Source organism: Xenopus laevis, chromosome 5L (genome assembly GCF_017654675.1).
Source record: "Xenopus laevis strain J_2021 chromosome 5L, Xenopus_laevis_v10.1, whole genome shotgun sequence".
NCBI lineage: Eukaryota > Metazoa > Chordata > Amphibia > Anura > Pipidae > Xenopus > Xenopus laevis.
In genome coordinates, this window is record NC_054379.1 from 24,645,115 (window position 1) to 24,664,156 (window position 19,042).

General features: G+C 44.4%; 1 protein-coding gene across 1 annotated transcript in view; it reads left to right on the forward strand.

Annotated features, from left to right (window-relative positions):
• Window positions 1-18,749, forward strand: part of ptk7.L (protein tyrosine kinase 7 (inactive) L homeolog) — a 31,864-nt gene extending 13,115 nt beyond the window's left edge. The window contains 18 exon segments of the mRNA NM_001089846.1: window positions 739-841; window positions 1,718-1,908; window positions 2,029-2,179; window positions 2,690-2,820; window positions 3,828-4,094; window positions 7,671-7,804; window positions 8,015-8,150; window positions 8,263-8,382; window positions 9,483-9,632; window positions 9,706-9,853; window positions 10,184-10,311; window positions 12,564-12,755; window positions 12,918-13,058; window positions 13,964-14,196; window positions 14,577-14,651; window positions 15,274-15,425; window positions 15,726-15,904; window positions 16,635-18,749. Of these exon segments, the coding sequence (NP_001083315.1) occupies window positions 739-841; window positions 1,718-1,908; window positions 2,029-2,179; window positions 2,690-2,820; window positions 3,828-4,094; window positions 7,671-7,804; window positions 8,015-8,150; window positions 8,263-8,382; window positions 9,483-9,632; window positions 9,706-9,853; window positions 10,184-10,311; window positions 12,564-12,755; window positions 12,918-13,058; window positions 13,964-14,196; window positions 14,577-14,651; window positions 15,274-15,425; window positions 15,726-15,904; window positions 16,635-16,801 (2,798 nt within the window). The 3' untranslated portion in view covers window positions 16,802-18,749.
• The last annotated feature ends 293 nt before the right edge of the window (window positions 18,750-19,042 follow it).

Here is a 19,042-nt window from a genome sequence, read left to right on the forward strand (position 1 = left end):
TCCTGTGACACAAAAACTCGTTTCCATGAACTGCCCCGGCAATTATGTTGCTCCCATCAATATCTGGATAATTAAAATCCCAGTTATCATTACTTGCTTTAAAGGAGAAGGTAAGGTCTATGTAAGCTTTATCAGAAAAGTCTATATAAATACACCAGTAAAACCTCTGCATTTCTTTCCTTCTATTGTGTACACATGGGCTTCTGTAGCAGACTCCCTTCTTTCAGCTTAAACCTCCAGGGCACGGCATGAGCATGCTCAGTTTGCTAAGTTGCTCCTTTCCCCCTCCCTCTTCAATTTTCCCTCCTCCCCTCCCTGTTGTAATCAGAGCCCAGAGCTATGAGTGAGCATGGAGAGACTCCGGCAGGAAGTGATGTCACACCAAGTTAATATGGCAGCTGCTATCCTAAACAACCAGAGAGAGCTTCTAGAGCTGTTTACTCGGGTATGGTAAAGCATTTTGCAGAATAAATATAGTGTTATAGCTTGCATTATTGTAGCTAATCTATTGGCAATAAACTGCTTCAGTAGCTTTACTTCTCCTTTAAATGAACAGCTTTTTGTATTTGCAACAGGAGCTGAGCCTCTTCCTCTTCACTTACATTAGGGGAACTATAGTGACCTCTACATTAATTTGCCGAGCTCTTTGCAATCTGTGAAAAGCTACCCATAAGGTTTTCAACCCCCCAACTCTGGCTATATGCTGATTCCCTTGCACCCTGTGTGTTTCTCATGCAGGGATAGAGAGCGGCGGTGTTACCCTACAGTATCCGGGCAGTGCCAGTGACATCCAGAGTTCCTCTCGGGTTATACTGAGATGCCACATAGATGGGCACCCACGGTAAGTGCTTGCCATGTTACAGTTGTGCAGGGTATTTGTGCCATTCCTGGATTTACAGTAGGGCATTATATGATGTGCATGAGTGTTAGTGGTCCCTAACTGTTGCAAGCACCAGTCAGAGAAAGTAAGAGTGAATGTTGGGGTATGTGTCCCTCTGGTTCTGGTTAAAGGGAAAACATGTTTTTTTCAAGACACACCAGTTAATAGTGCTTCTTCAGCAGAATTCTGCACTGAGATCCTTTTTTAAAGGAGCAAACAGATTTTTTTATATTTAATTTCAGAAATTTGACATGGGGCTAGGCATATTATTAGTTTCCCAGGAGCCCTCAAGTCATGTGACTTGTACTCTGATTAACTTCAGTCACTCTTTATTGCTACACTGCAAGTTGGAGTGATATTACCCTCTCCCCCCAGCAGCCCATCAGCAGCCTATCAAAGGAACAATGGGTAGCTAACCAGATTGCAGCTATCGGACACCTCTGCTAAAAGATTTGTTTGCATGGCTAAAATTACCACTAGCCCCACCTGATGGTAAACATGAGAAAAGCACCAAAACTGCAAAACCCCTGCTTTGTTCCTGCTTGGGTGCTATTCTCATGTCTACCACTAGAATAGCACCCTAGTCCTGGTATAATGCAATGGGAAGGGAAGAAACTATAGCTATCTCAAAGTGGTTCCATCTTGAAGTGATGGCTCCTCTTCAAAGCTCAGGATCAGGTAAATGCACTGAGGTGGCTGCCTCCACAGCAATATTACAGCTAAAAAATTCAATAAATACATTTGTTGCTTAAATAAGTTACACAAGTTAAGTAAGTGGCACCACCAGCAGTCAGACCCTCACCCCTCCCTTAGTAACACCTTCTTTCTCTTTCACAGTCCAATCTGTCTCTGGTTCAGAGATGGGACGCCGTTAGCAGATGATGGACAGGCCATCTCTCTGAGTAACAGGGAGCGAACGCTGACTCTGCACAGCGCTGGGCCTGATGATAGTGGGGAGTATTACTGCTGCGCCTACAATGCAGCAGGGTCTGTCTGCAGCAATCGCAACTTCACCCTGAGTATCATAGGTGAGAGCTAAGTTGTGTAGGTTATAAAAGTGGGATACACAGTCCACTATGTTTCCAACTTAATGGGGAGGGATATGGGGCTGTGTGACCCTGTGGATAACTGACCTGCTTTCTTCCCAGATGAGAGCTTCCCACAGGCTGTTGTGATTCCAGAGGATCAGGTGGTGAATAAGAACGAGGATGCAATGTTCCACTGTCTATTCAGCGCCACACCACCCCCTAGCCAGGAATGGTTCTTTGAAGATCAGGTTCCTCTTAGCAACAAGAGCCGGTGGGTACCTGGCAGTATTCCGGTCTGTGACTGGATGAAAACCCTCTGAGTTGCGGGTATATATTTAGTCATGTCATATCGTTGCTGTACATTTGGTGTAGCTCTCTTACATGGTGCTTTCTTGGGTTCTGCCCCAGTTCCCTTGACTTTTGTGGAGGCCAATTGAAATGTTAGGGGTCATCCAGGACGGGAGTATAGCAATGTAGAAGGAGGGGGCCAGAGAAGACATGTCCCATGTATATTGGGTACTAGGATTGGCCTGCAGGTTTTTGCTCTCTGCTCTTAATTAAGGCAAACTTATACACCCCCCCCCCAGCTCTTTCTGAAATGGGAGTCTCCCCAATACCTATATATGTAAGTGTGGAACATACCTGTCGGCACATACACACTAACGGTCCCCATTTTTCCATCTCAAACCACCTTTTTCTTTCCATAGACCCTACCAATCCGCACATACATGCTGATGTTCCCTACTATCCCATCTCATTCCCGTCCTTTCCTTTCATGCAGCATCACTGTGTTCCAGAATGGTTCCCTGCTCATCAGCTCGGTAAGGCCGCGTAGCAGTGGGGTCTATAGCTGTGTGGGCACGGGGTATCGTGGCCAGAAAGCTGTTCTTAAGGCCTCTTTGCGCCTGGCAGGTAAGTTCCTGTAGCATTATCCCCCCTTAAACTATGCCCCCTATTGTTCTTTGTGTACCTTAATGGATACTGTCATGGGAAAAAAAAATTTTTTCATTTCTCAAAAGAGAAGAGATTTTTTTTAAATTGAATTCTGAAATCTGGATGAAAACATGGGGCTAGACATATTGTCAGTTTCCCAGCTGCCCCCAGCCATGTGACTTGTGCTCTGCTCAACTTCAGTCACTCTTTACTGCGGTACTGCAAGTTAGAGTGATATCACCCCTCCCCCAGCAGCCCATCCGCAGAAAAATGGGAAGGTAACCAAATAGCAGCTCCCTAACACAATATAACAGCTGCCTGATAGATATAAGGACAGCACTCAATAGTAAAATCCAATTCAGTTACATTGAGTAAGAGAAACAACAGCCTGCCAGAAAGCAGTTCCATCCTAAAGTGCTGGCTCTTTCTGAAAGCACATGACCAGGCAAAATAACCTGAGCTGGCGCCTACATACCAATATTACAACTAAAAAAAATACACTTGCTGGTTCAGGAATGAAATTCTTTATATTTATTGTAGGGTGTAAAGAATTATTTGCAGTGCAAACTGTTTAATTTAGAAATAAAAACATCACAAAAATCATGACCGAATCCCTTGCCTAGTAACCAATCAGTAGAAACCAAGAGAAAAGTCGTGTTATGTTAGACATCCAGTCACTCCAGCCTTTGTACATTACATCTTTGGCTAACTAACTATTTTAGAAACATTTTTTTATTTTGTACAGCCTATCTATTTACCCAGTTTTTATTTGTATACTCCCTCTGCATTGATTCCATATCTGTTTCTTTGCATTGTGTTCTGTCTCTACTACTCTTGTACTTCATACTAGTCCCACTGGTGCTGCCATGTGTCTTGTCTTTCTTGCCTCAGCCTGCTCACTACACCATTGATATCTTTGGTCTCTTTGTCCTTCTCCTATTCGGGATTTGTCTATGGTGCTCATTATTGTCCTGATCACTCTACAGATATAGATAAAATGCGTCCCCTTCCCCCACGAGTTTTAACAGCAGACATGGTTCAGCGCATTACCTGTGACGGCCCACAAGGAATTCCCCCACCTACCGTCTGGTGGGAGAGAGATGGAACGCGAGTCCCTGCCGAGGGCAGAGTTTATCAAGATGGCATGGAGTTGGTATTCAAACCCATTACAGAGGGAGATTCGGGCTCGTACATATGCCATGCTGCCAACAAGGCTGGTGAACGCAGACAAGAACTGCAGATCACTGTGGCAAGTAAGTGCTTCATCCTCTGTGTTTACTGGTCCCTCCTGGGGCTGTTGCATTGTTTGTGTAAAATCCCAGGGGTGCAGGGAGTTTGCAGCCCATGTAAATACTAGGTTCTGTTCCCTTTCCAAACTATTGCACCCCTCTGGTTGTATTCATATATATTTGCCCTCCAGTAATACACCCTTTCTATGCACTTAATCTAGTCATAGAGAGAGAATTTGGTGCCAGTTGGTCCATCTTGGCTGCCCATTGGGTACATTGTTCTAGTGGTCCTTGTGGATCCTGGCATCCTCCCCCCCAGAATATTTGATTGAGCCCCTATTTCACACATCTGGGTTCTTATATTTCTAAAGAGCCTACATAATATACTGAACATTTCCTGGTAATGTCCTCTTCTCCAGGTTTGGGCTCCTCGGTGTAGCTGGAATCATATGGTTATATTTATCAAAGAGTGAAGTTAGAGATCGACACATTCCGCTAAAGGGAAAATTTCCCACTCTCCATTAATTTCTATGGGATTTTGAAAGACCAATTTATCAAAGTGTGAACTTTCATTTTCACTCATTGCTTATTCCAATAGAAATGAATGGAGAATAATGGAATTTCACTGAGGCTATCTCTTAACTTCACTCTTTGATAAATATACCCTATAAGCTTTACTTGGGGTGAGGTCTCATCATGTGATCTGTAGCTGTGGGTGAAGTTCTTTTCCAGAAGTAAATAAGGCACTTGTTCAGAACTATACCAGCTATTCCAAGTCGTTTATACTGAGTCATGTAATGATGCTCCCCATATCAAGGCTATTGCTTGGAAATTCCGCGCCGGCTTTTAGCCACTGCTGCAAAACTGCCTTCCATAACTATCGGACAGATGGACAGGCTCTGCTTCCAACAGCAAATTCACAAATCACTTCTCAACTGATTAACATTTGTATATCAACACTTGGACTTTACTTCAACCTTAGCATGGCATTGCCCTTTCTTCAGGCAAAATATATTTTATGATCATTTGGGCAGAATACCTCAAGAAAAGCTGTGTCTCATTCATGTGCCCTTGATGGAGAAGGACCCAGGACTACTTGTGTTTAATATAAGTGCTAGTCAGCAGCTGCAGGGGTGAACAAGGTATCATCCTTTACTAAATGAGGTATAGATTCACTGGAGAGGAGGGACATTCTTCCTATTTACAAAGTATTGGTAATGCTCCTTCTAGAATATGCCATGCAGTTTTCGACGCCATTGCTCAAAGAGGATATTAAAAGGGTTGTGCACCTTTGCGATAACTTTTAGTATGACGTAGAGAGTAATATTCTGAGTTAATTTGCAATTGGTTTTCATTTTTTATTATTTGTGGTTTTTGAGTTATTATTTAGCTTTTTATTCAGCAGCTCTCCTGTTTGCAGTTCCAGCAATCTGGTTGCTAGGGTCCAAATTACACTAGCAACCATGCATTGATTTGAACAAGAGACTAGAATATGAATGGGGAGAGCCTAAATAGAAAGTAGCAATAACAATACATTTGTGGCTTTACAGAGCATTTGTTTTTTAGATGGGGTCAGTGACCCCCATTTGAAATCTGAAAAGAAGGAAAATAATTTAAAAACTATAAAAAAAATTAAATAATGAAGACCAATTGAAAAGTTGCTTAGATTTGGCCAATCTATAACTATTAGAAATTAACATAAAGGTGAACCAACCACTTAATGGAATAGAGAAAGTACAGAGAATTCAGCTAAAGGGATACTGTCATGGGAAAAAATTTTTTTTTTCAAAATGAATCAGTTAATAGTGCTGCTCCAGCAGAATTCTGCACTGAAATCCATTTCTCAAAATAGCAAACAGATTTTTTTTATATTCATTTTTGAAATCTGACATGGGGCTAGACATATTGTCAATTTCCCAGCTGCCCAAGTCATGTGACTTGTGCTCTGATAAACTTCAATCACTCTTTACCGCTGTACTGCAAGTTGGAGTGATCTCACCCCCTCCCTTTTCCCCCCAGCAGCCAAACAAAAGAACAATGAGAAGGTAACCAGATAACAGCTCCCTAACACATAATAACAGCTGCCTGGTAGATCTAAGAACAACACTCAATAGTAAAAACCCATGTCTCACTGAGACACATTCAGTTACATTGAGAAGGAAAAACAGCAGCCTGCCAGAAAGTATTTCTCTCCTAAAGTGCAGGCACAAGTCACATGACCAGGGGCAGTTGGAAAATTGACAAAATGTCTAGCCCCATGTCAGAATTCAAAATTGAATATAAAAAAATCTGTTTGCTCTTTTGAGAAATGGATTTCAGTGCAGAATTCTGCTGTAGTAGCACTATTAACTGATGCGTTTTGAAAAAAACATGTTTTCCAATGACAGGATCAGTTATGGGGAAAGACTGGACACGTTGGGATTGGTTACACTGGAGAAGAGACAGTTAAGGGGGATATGATCACTATATATAAATATATAAGGGGCAGTAATGAAACCGTGAAAGCACAGAGAAAAGTGACTAAAGCGATAGTCATTGGAAAACATCGCATCAGTTAAAGGAGAAGGAAAGGCTAAAATTAAGTAAGCCTTATCAGAAAGGTCTATATAAATACACTAGTAAACCCTCAAAGTAATGCTGCTCTGAGTCCTCTGTCAAAAGAAACACAACATTTCTTTCCTTCTATTGTGTATACATGGGCTTCTGTATCAGATTTCCTGTTTTCAGCATTACCTCCAGGGCAGGGCTTGAGCATGCTCAGTTTGCTCCTCTCCCCCTCCCTGCTGTAATCTGAGCTCAGAGCTGTAAGTGAGCAGGGAGAGACTCAGGCAGGAAGTGATGTCACACCAAGCTTATATGGCAGCTTTTATCCTAAACAAACAGAGACAGTGTCTAGAGCTGTTTACTCCGGTATGGTAAAACATTCTGCAGAATAAATATAGCGTTCTAGCTTGCACTATTGTGGCTAATCTGTAGGCAATAAACTGTCTTGGAGCTTTCCTTCTCCGTTAATAGTGCTGCTCCAGCAGAATTCTGCACTGAAATCCAGTTCTCAAAAGAGCATTATTTAATTTTGAAATCTGACATGAGGCTAGACATATCATCAGTTTCCGAGGAGCTCCCAGTCAGATGACTTGTGCTCTGATAAACGTCAGTCACTCTTAACTGCTGTATTGCAAGTTGGAGTGATATCACCCCTCCCCCCAGCAGCCTAACATCAGAACAATGGGAAGGTAACCAGATAGCAGCTCCCTAACACAAGATAACAGCTGCCTGGTAGATCTAAGAACAGCACTCTAGTAAAATCCAGGTCCCACTGAGACACATTCAGTTACATTGAGTAGGATAAACAACAGCCTGCCAGAAAGCAGTTCCATCCTAAAGTGCTGGCTCTTTCTGGAAGCCCTTGACCAGGCAAAATGACCTTAGATGACGCCTACACACCAATATTACAAGTAAAAAAAATACACTTGCTGGTTCCCGGAATGACATTTTATATTGTAGCGTGAACACCATAAAAATCATGACAGAATCCCTTAAGATGATTATGGGAATGCACGCAAAGCATTTACTGAGCCTTGTGCTTACAATAACTTGCAGCGGTTCCAGAGTGGCTGGAGAGACCAACAGACAGTTTAATGGAAGAGGGCAAACCTGGATTTCTACATTGTCAGAGCAAAGCGTCTCTTGAACCCAACATAACCTGGTACCGGAATGGCAACCCCGTCAGCAAGGTAAGTAGAGCTGCCTCCCATGCACACCTGTGTTTTTATCATTATTCCCTTGTATCCCAGTTTGCTGTGCAGTTACCCCATGTGCCAGTGTTACCCACAAGCAGAGGGTGGGTACCATTGGCAGTGCCCATCAGTGGTTAGTTGCCCAACCTGTTCCTGGGGTGGGTTTATATTACTGTTCTATATATAATGAAACATCTCACACCCCAGGACTCTCGCTTTGAGGTCTTCCCTAATGGAACGTTAAAGATCTTGCATGTGGAGGTGTATGATGGGACAGTGTACAGATGTGTGAGCAGCACCCCTGCTGGCTATATTGATGCCCAGGCCCGAGTGCACGTGCAGGGTAAGCAAAGAAAGAACAAATATTGTTTAATGTTTAGTGCCCCTGCTATGTCTCCTGTTAATTGGTGCCTTGTTCTCTCTTACATCTCTTCCACCCACCTCCTGCCAAGCAGAGAATCTAAAGTTCACTCCAATCCCCCGTCCACATCAGTGCATGGAACTGGATAAGGAAATGACAGTGCACTGTTCTGCTACAGGGCGCGAGAAGCCCAACATACAGTGGATTAAAGGAGGTAAGTACTGCCTTGGCATCTTCACATCATCAGCACATATGTGCCTCCCCTTTGCCCCATCAGTCTGTAAGTGCCTCCCCTTTGCCCCATCAGTCTGTAAGTACCTCCCCTTTGCCCCATCAATCTGTAAGTGCCTCCTCTTTGGACCATCAGTCTGTAAGTGCCTCCCCTTTGCCGCATCTCAGTCCTTAAAGGAGAACTAAACCCTAAAAATGAATAAGGCTAAAACTTCAAATTTGTCACAGGGGGTCACCATCTTGGAAAATGTTTGAAATACTTACATGCTCAGTGGTCTCTGAGCAGCTGTTGAGAAATCTAAGCTTAGGGGTTGTTGCAAATTATCAAGCAGAAAATGAAGTTGTCTGTGCTGCCATGTAGTAATTATCTGTATTAATTACTAATGAGCCTTATATTGTGACATTTTCTATTCTATGTGTACTGTATATTGAGTGGGTCCCTAAGTTCAGTAAGTGACAGCAGCACAGAGCATGTGAAGGGAATCTGCAGAAAAGAAGATGCAGAGCTACTGGGGCATCTTTGGAGGCACATATTTTCCCTACTAAAGGACTGTGGTTGCCTTGGGCTGGTACAGAAGCCCAAAACTTAATGTGAAACCCCACAACTTCTTGACATGCTTCATCCACATAAACCCCCAATTAGTACAGCTGAAATCCTAACATCATCACATTTCACTGGCACCTTACCATAATCTGCATATTGGACCCTGTACATCACCTTTTCATCTGCACCTTGCTGCCCCTGTGCCACCTCCTCGCCTTTACATTGGTGCCCCCGCTCCTCATTATCTGCTCGGTTACCTGTGTGCCTCCCTACCAGCTATGCCAATCTTGTTTCTGACTGGCCATTTTGTTAGTTGTCCCATCCTTCTCTGTGGCACCCTCTTTCTCACCCTCTTTCTTCACCTTCTTTCTGCATCTGTCACTGTATCTGCAGCTTTTTGTTTGCCACACATTCCCCTCCCGCAATCCTTTTCTTGTGTTCATTGGTGAATGCTTCCTCCCTGTGGGGCTGTTTCTTGCTTTGACACTACACCCCTTGCACTCCCTTTGCTCTAACATTGCTTTCCTGTTTTGCACCAGATGGAAGTGACCTACCTGGGCACGTGGAGTCTAAGGCGGGCCTTCTGCACTTCCAGCCTGTGACCCGGAGGGATGCTGGGAACTACACATGTATTGCCTCTAACAGCCTGCAGGGGGAGATACAAGCAGCTGTTCACCTGACTGTGGCAGGTTAGTCTCTGTACCTATAAAGGACAAGTTGATTTACATGTGTGTGTTTCTAACTCTTCCCACTTTTTTCTAGTCCTGGTCAGCTTCAAGATAGAACCAGAGAATACAACTGTGTATCAGGGCCACACAGCGGTACTGCACTGCCAAGCAGAAGGCGACCCTACCCCCAATATCCAGTGGCAAAGCAGAGATGTCATGGTGGCTGCCAAGCATTACCCACGGTGAGAGACACTTTGGGAGGAACAGGCATTATAACCCTAATGTTTGAGGCAAATAAAGTGCCAGCCTGGAAGTATGCCATTTCCCAGAATCAGCTGCTCCCAAGAGCTAGCCCACTCTGCCTGATACCCGAAATTCAGCCCCTCTACCCACTTGTCTCCCTGACTTCGCCCTCCTGTCTCTCTGAAACTCACCAGTTCTGTCCAACTCTTTCCCCAGAACTCAACCACTCTGCCCTCTAGTCTCTCTCTCTCTGGGTTCACCATCTCTGCCCACTGTACCTCCTGTTGGGACCCCTACTGCCCTGCCCTAACAAACTTTTTTCTCTTCAGAATACAGGTTATGCCGAATGGCTCACTAGTCATCTACCGTGTGACCAATGAGGATGCTGGGAAATATGCGTGCATTGCGGGAAATGCCTGTGACATCAAGCACCGAGATACTTTTCTTTATGTTGTGGGTAAGAGAGGAGCCTTAGTGCTGCGGGGAATTTACTTCCTTTGGGATGGATCAGGATCATGTACCACTGGAATTTTTTTTACAGCTGTTTGGTTATAGTAATTACAGTTGAATCCCCAGCTAATGAAGGCTTCATTTTTAATAGACCCCGAAGGGATCTCATTCTCAGCCTGAAAACTATGGGCCTGCTAGTTTGACACCAGTGGTATGAAAGATTTTAGAAGTGGTAAAAAGGGATAAGATACTGGACTACATTTAAAATCACAGTTCTTTCAGTTGATGCCAGCATGGTTTTAAGAGTAACAGACTAATTCAATTGCTGTTTATGAGGAGGTGAGCAGGAACCTTGACTCTGGGATGGCAGTGGATGTGATCTGTCTTAAACTTTGCTTAAAGGAACAGTAAGACCAAAAAATTAAAGTGTTTGCAATAATGAGAATATCATGCACTGGTAAAACGGATTTGTTTGCTTCATAAACTCTACTATAGTTCGTATAAACAAGCAGCTGTGTAGCAATGGTGCCAATTGAAAAAAGTCTATATGGCACAGGTTAAGTGGATAACAGATAACTCCATTATGTTCTACAGAGCTTATCTACTGTGTAACCTGAGTCCTTTCTCCTTTGAATGGCTGCCCCCATTGCTACACAGCAGCTTATTTATATAAACAATAGTAGTGTTTCTGAAGCAAACACAGCAGTTTTATTAGTGCAGGGCAACACTACGTTATATTTTTAATACTTTGTTTTATTTTTTGATGTTACTGGTCCTTTAAGCATTTTATACAGTACCAGACAGAATGTTAATGGTTAAATTAAGGAATATTGGCCTGGAACAATAGTGGATATTCTAGATAGATAGATAGATAGATAGATAGATAGATAGATAGATAGATAGATAGATAGATAGATAGATAGATAGATAGATAGATAGATAGATAGATACCAGGGACATTTATTTAAAGCAGTGTAGGGGTTGTTCACAGTGAGGTTGGGGCATGACCTGTCAGGTGATGATGTGATGGTTGATTCTGTTAATTCCTCTAATGGATGATTTCCTGAACAAACAAAATATTCAAGGCTATTGTGAGACTATAGTATATAGAAAATGAGCAATTCTATGCAATTTTCCCAGCGCTTCCCTTAAAGGGATACTGTCATGGGAAAAAACATTTTTTCAAAATGAATCAGTTAATAGTGCTGCTCCAGCAGAATTCTGCACTGAAATCTATTTCTCAAAAGAGCAAACAGATTTTTTTTATATTCAATTTTGAAATCTGACATGGGGCTAGACATATTGTCAATTTCCCAGCTGCCCCCAGTCATGTGATTTGTGCTCTGATAAACTTCAATCACTCTTTACTGCTGTACTGCAAGTTGGAGTGATATCACCCCCTCCCTTTCCCCTCCCCCCAGCAGCTAAACAAAAGAACAATGGGAAGGTAACGAGATAGCAGCTCCCTAACACAAGATAACAGCTGCCTGATAGATCTAAGAACAACACTCAATAGTAAAAACCCATGTCCCACTGAGACACATTCAGTTACATTGAGAAGGAAAAACAGCAGCCTGCCAGAAAGCATTCCTCTACTAAAGTGCAGGCACAAGTCACATGACCAGGGGCAGCTGGGAAATTGACAAAATGTCTAGCCCCATGTCAGATTTCAAAATTGAATATAAAAAAACCTGTTTGCTCTTTTGAGAAATGGATTTCAGTGCAGAATTCCGCTGGAGCAGCACTATTAACTGATTCATTTTGAAAAAATGAAAGTTAAAGGGATACTGTCATGGGAAAAAGATTCATCAATACACGTTGTATGAAGGAGGCCACAAAGCATCTGCAAAACTTTTAATCCAAAATACACATGTTTCGAGTCTTTCTCACACTTGCTGACTTGAAACATGTTGTGTATTTTGGAATAAAAGTTTTGCAGCACAGTACTGCCGATGCTTTGTGGCCTCCTTCATACAACGTGTATTGATAGAAAAAGAGCAGGCACTTGCAGAGACCAATCTTCCAGGCAGGCTTGTCAAATCATCAAGTAGTTTATTTCAGTACACAAGGAGACAGCCTATTGTGAGACTATAATCTACAATAAGTATAGATATTGGTCTATATATAGTTTACATACGTGAATGTATTGATAGGTCGGTATGCGTATGTGTTTATTTGTGCACTTGGGTTTGTTTGGAGGGGTCGAACTTGATGGAATTTGGTAACTTTTCAACCCAATTTAATTTTATCTACTCACAGACAAGCCACCGGGTGGAGCGAACGAGCCGGATTCCCCATACAAACTCATCCAGACCATTGTTCTCTCTGTGGTTGCTGCGGTCACTTACATTATCATCGTCTTGGGGCTCATGTTGTACTGCAAGAAGCGCAGAAAGGCTAGGAGGCATGGCAAGCATGAAGGAGATGAGCCAGAGATGGAGTGCCTCAATGGTGAGCTTCTGTTTTCCATCTCAGGAGTTCATGGACTACAACTCACAGCATGACCCAACAGCTCAATGCCAACGTTGCTGAATTGGCACCTTATAATTGGTAGATGATTATTAGGCAGGACTTGCTTTATTGGCAGAGTTAGCTGACCCAGTCTCTCACCAGGTGATGCATTGCTGCAGAATGGCCAGACCACAGCTGAGATCCCTGAGGAGGTTCCACTCACCACACTGAGCAACAAGAGACACAGCTCTGGCGACAAGATCAGTTTCCCTCGTGCCAACCTGCACCCTATCACCACCCTTGGTATGTAATGGAAATGAGTGTGGATATTCCACCCTCTCTTAAATTCCTGCAGGCATTCTCTCTCCCCTCAAAACCAAAGCTATGCCCCATAACCCTGCTGATCCAAGTTCAGTGCCGCCTTAAAGGGGTGGTTCACCTTTGTTAACTTTAGGTATGTTATAGAATGGCTAATTATAAGCAACTTTTCAATTGGTCTTCATTGTTTATTTGTCATTTTTAAATGATTTCCCTTCTTCTTCTGACTCTTTCCAGACTTCCACTGACCCCACTTAAAAACAAATGCTCTGTAAGGCTACAAATGTATTTTTATTGTCACTTTTAATTACTCCTCTTTCTACGCAGGCCTCTTCTATTCATATCCCAGTCTCTTATTCAAATCACTGCATGGTTGCTAGGGTAATTTGGACCCTAGCAATGGGATGGCTGAAACGGCAAACTGGAGAGCTGCTGAATAAAAAGCTAAATAACACAAAAACCATAAATAATAAAATATGAAAACCAATTGCAAATTGTCTCAACATATTACTCTCTACATCATACTAAAATTTGTTGAACAACTCCTTTAACCTTGTACTCCCTTATATGGTATTTTGCCCCTTAACCTTGTACTCCCTTATATGGTATTTTGCCCCATAAACTTGTACCCCCTGTATGGACTGTGCCTCCTTCTTTTTGTACACCACTATATGGTACTGTGCTCCCATAATCTTATTCTCTCCTATACAATACTGTGCCCCCATAATCTTATTCTCTCCTATACAATACTGTGCCCCCACAACCTTGGACTCCCCTATATGGTTCTGTGCCCCCTGTATTTTTTCTGTATTTGCTATTAATGCTGTACCCCACTGGTTACCCACCTTGTATTAATGTATTAAATGAATGCTCTTTATTTCCTCTGGCAGGTCGGGGTGAGTTTGGGGAGGTGTTCCTCGCTAAGGCTCCCAATCCTGATTCCACTTCAGGGGAGGCGGTGGTTCTGGTGAAGGCACTTCAGACCCGGGACGAACAGCTTCAGATGGATTTCAGGCGGGAATTAGACATGTTCTCCAAATTGAACCACGCTAATGTGGTGCGCCTGGTGGGGCAGTGCCGGGAGGCAGAACCACACTACATGGTTCTGGAATATATTGACCTGGTGAGCAGGTTTTGAGTTCTGATCTTACCCATGGTCCCAATCTGTTACCCTTCTATTTCTCCAACTGTCATGTTAGTATCCTGCTTCCACCTAGTGCTCTATGGTGCTGTATGGAGTACTGACCCCCATTGTTACATGCCAGTGGTACTAACCTTTGGCTGCTGTAGTGAGCAGTGACCCCCATATCCTTTGTGCTTTATAGTACGTGCCAGTGGTACTAGTGGTGCTATCGGGAGCAGTGACCCCCATTTTATTCTCTGCGGTATTTGCCAGTGGTGTTAACCTTTGAGTGTAAGGGGCAGTCATCCCCCTTGCCTTTGTGCGATATGGTACATGCCAGTTACGATGTAAAGTGTGACCCCCATTTGCTTGTTTTGCAGGGGGATCTGAAGCAGTTCCTACGGATTTCCAGGAGCCGAGAAGAGAAGCCGAAGCCCTTAAGCTCCAAACATAAGGTGATTTCACTTCTCCACCATACAAAGCACCCACACCCCTTTCACTCTCCGGCCCCCCTTTCCCATAAGCCCAAACAACTCTGGGCTGTGTCCCTGCAGCCTCCCTACCTATGAGCCCCAGAATTAATCGGACGAATACTACAGAGCAGAACAATAGGGAAAGGGGATTGGAAGGATTCAGTCCTAAATGCTTAAACGTGCATTTTCTGGCTCCAAGCTGTACGATGCAAGTTTGATGAGGTGGTTTATTATTTATGGTCATGGAGTTCATCAAGTAAAGAGGCATGAATCATTGGCCATGGTTTGTGTACTGGAGGTGACACCCTGGATAACTCGTCTGGAGATCCTGGGGGTTTGAGAAGGTTTAGCTGAAGCTGAACAAACAAAACTGCTGTAAATTAATATATGCAGTGAAAAAACAGTCCTTTACGCATGACTGCAGGTTTCCTATGATAAAGGTGGAGGTATTATGGGATGGGTCTGAACATATTCCTTTATTCTGTTAACACCAGGGCTCAGATGCTTGTGCAAATATACTTGTGCATGGATAGCCAGGCACTGTTACCTGTAAATTGAGCACCTATCTCCCCTTAATAACCCCCATGTCTGTGCTTGTGTGCAGGTATCTCTCTGCACTCAGGTGGCACTGGGCATGGAGCATCTGTCTAACAGTCGCTTTGTGCACAAGGACCTCGCAGCCCGAAACTGCCTGGTGAGCGCCCAGCGGTTGGTGAAGGTCTCTGCCCTTGGCTTGAGCAAGGATGTGTACAGCAGGTAGGACTTGGGCATGATGGGTGGGAGTAAATGGGGGGGGGGGTATTTGAGGCCTTACTGTCATCTTCTAGTAGGAAGAAGATGGGCATAGACTGGCAGCCCCTGTCCTAAGAGAATTAAATATAGGAGTGTTGCTGCCTGTCTCTTCAGTCCTGTACCCACATTTTGTGCCCCACTCCAACAAGATGCCCTTGTGTTGAACGTCTGGGAGTGTAATAGTTACTGTAACTGCTTCCCTTGCACATAGTTATACCCCTGTACCAGGCCATCTTATTTTAACTGTTACTTCTTCCCTCCAAGCGAGTACCACCCCCTACGACAGACCAAGGTGCCCCTACGCTGGATGTCCCCTGAGGCGGTGCAGGATGACGACTTCTCCACCAAATCCGATGTCTGGTCTTTTGGGGTGCTAATGTGGGAGGTCTTCACCCTGGGGGAGCTGCCTTATACCTCCCTGCCTGATGAGAAGGTGCTAGCTGGTAGGTAACTAACGGAGTGAGTGGGTGGCACTTAATGATGTCTGGCATCCACACATACTTTCAGCTTCAGTTCCATTGATTGTGTTAGAGGCAGGGAAGGTTTAGACAAATGGGAGAGTGAAGCTATCATTCCACTGCCAACTTCCTGTCACTTTGCTTCTTTCTGTTCATCCTGCAGTGGGAGTGGCTGACTCCATGTCCCATAGCTTCTTTCTGTTTCACCCTGCAGTGGGAGGGGCTGACTCCATGTCCCATAGCTTCTTTCTGTTTAACCCTGCAGTGAATGGACTGGCTCCATGTCCCATAGCTTCTTTCTGTTTCACCCTGCAGTGGGAGGGGCTGGCTCCATGTCCCATAGCTTCTTTCTGTTTCACCCTGCAATGGGAGGGACTAGCTCCATGTCCCATAGCTTCTTTGTTTCACCCTGCAGTGGGAGGGGCTGGCTCCATGTCCCATAGCTTCTTTCTGTTTTGCCCTGCAGTGGGTGGGCTAGCTGCATGTCCCATAGCTTCTTTCTGTTTCACCCTGCAGTGGGAGGGGCTGACTCCATGTCCCATAGCTTCTTTCTGTTTCGCCCTGCAGTGGGAGTGGCTGACTCCAGGTCCCATTTCTGTTTCACCCTGCAGTGGGAGGGGTTGACTCCATGCCCCATATTTCCTCCCTCTCTGGCATCCTATGGCACTTTATTAATTCCAAGTTCTAACAGAATGTGCTTTCCCTTGCTCCCTAGGGCTACAGAATGGCTCCCTGAAGCTTCCGGCCCCAGAGGGATGTTCCTCAAGGGTCTACAGACTCATGCAGCGCTGCTGGGCCCCCAGCCCCAAGGACCGACCCTCCTTTAGTGAAATAGTAAACGCACTGGGGGATTTATCTTCTGGCAGCAAGACACAAGGGTGAGCTTGGGGTGCTCAGTGGTACCAAATAAGCACAGTGTTTGCCTCAGGAGACGGTTACACATAATGACAGATGGACATTTGGCCACACAGACCTGTGCCCAATCCCTATATGCTGAGATATAAATGGACATAATCCCGGCAGCAAATCAGAGGCTGATAATCAGGTGGATTGATATGAACTTCTGGTGACTCTTCTCCATTCCTTCCTATTCCGGAACACACTAAAAGCACAAGCAGAAACTCCGCCACATGACAGCATGCTTGCCCGCACCCCCTGTTTTGTCTGTATGTACATAGAGAAGAATCAGGTCATTAACACTAATTGTATGTCTCATGCACCCCCATATTTATTCAGTCTCATCGTGCTACTTTATGGGTACAAGGGAGTACAGCCCTGGCGAGGGAGGAGGGTGCACTCACAAGCATTATGTGAATCCACTCATAGCCAGAAACTTATTATTTTCATATTATTTTCCCCTCTTCTCCCAGTATCATTGATCACTATATTGCTGTAAGGGCCTGCACAATGGGACCTTTATTCCTGGCACAAGAAGGGCAGATTGGTCCATGGGGGGCTTTAGCCTTGGAAGGATATGGGTCAATAGGGGCCTTGATCCTTGGCAGCAGATGGGTCCATGGGAGACCTTTCTCCCTGACAAAAGATTGGCAGATTATACAGTTCAAGGTTGCACAGTTATCCGTACCTGGATCAATCTACCAGCACGGTAGATGCTATATTTCCAGTCATTTAAAGAGTTAACTCCTTTCTTGCACTGTAGAGGACAAAATTCAGGAGATTCAGCACTTTCAATGTGGCAGCATGGGGCACTTCGTTCTTTTTAACTGTTATTTCTATTTGCCCCAAGTTTCAGAGTAGGGATGTACTATTTGTTCTCCTTCTTGACCCTCCATCTTTCTGCTCCCTGTCCCTCCATCCTTCTGTCTTTCTCCTCTCAGGCCCTGAGTCCTACTTTCTTTCTCCTCCAAGGCACTCTGTCCTTCTGTCTCTCTCCTTTCAGGCTCTTTGTCTTCTTTTTCCTCTCAGACTCTGTCTTTCTCCTCCCGTGCCCTGTGTCTTCTGTCTTTCTCCTCCCAGGCCCTTCGTCCGTCTATCTCTCTCCATTCAGGCTCTCCGTCCTTCTGTCTTTCTCCATTCAGGCTCTCCGTCCTTCTGTCTTTCTCCTCCCAGGCCCTGTGTCTTCTGTCTTTCTCCTCCCAGGCCCTGTCTTCTATCTTTCTCCTCCCAGGCCCTGTGTCTTCTGTCTTTCTCTTCCCAGGCCGTGTCTTCTGTTTTTCTCCTCCCAGGCCCTCCATCAGTCCATCTGTCTCTCTCTCTTTCCTTTCAGGCTCTCCGTTTTACTGTCTCTCTCCTCCCCGGTCCTCTGCCCTTATGTCCCCCACCCCACAGGGTTGTACTCCACCATGTTGCTGTTACATTTTATTACCATACTCCTTTGTTTAGTTGATATTGCCCAGGCTGCTGTTCTACTGTTTGTTAAGGGCAAGTATATTACAGGGATCTCTGCTTTATGAGTCACTGCAGTGAAATGGCCCAGAATTCCTGTGGCACATGTTAATAACACATTGAAAGCGCAGATACTGGTGTGAGATTTGCTCCCCAGTGCCATGAGACTGCCATAGGGATGAGTGTGGCACAGCTTGCTGGAATGTCCCCAGTGATCCTATTGCCCTTAGTAGTGCAATGCAGCCAGTCGCATGTATAACCCGTATCCCTCACACTAAGTGCCTGTATCATGAAGGAGTTCCGCCAGGGCAGGCCTTATTTTCTCTTGGTCTTTTTGTTTTACAAACTTTTTTATTATTTGTTTTTATATCTATGAGTTTGGATACAAACGGTAGAATTTATATTACTGGGCCATGGTACCGCCCACATTCGCCTTTTGGTTTATCTATTGCACATAATAAATGACTTCTGTTTTATATAAAAATATCTCCCCCAGGTCTTTCTTTTGGTAGAGAACCATTGTAAGTCCCCCCCCCCCCGTCAGCTCTGTGTTGCTTCGTCCAATTTCCTTTCACCCCTCTTTCAGTGGCAGTTTGGGGCTTTATTGGTATATTCATGGGGATCGGGTTCAGCAGCCTCTTGTACTATTTTAGTAGTATACAATATACAGCCCTCTCCCCAACATGTCACTGACCCTCATCCCAAATTATCTATGCCCCCATAGCATGTCCTCAACTACAGTGATTCTCCGCAGTGTTGGTCCCACTTTTAACTGTG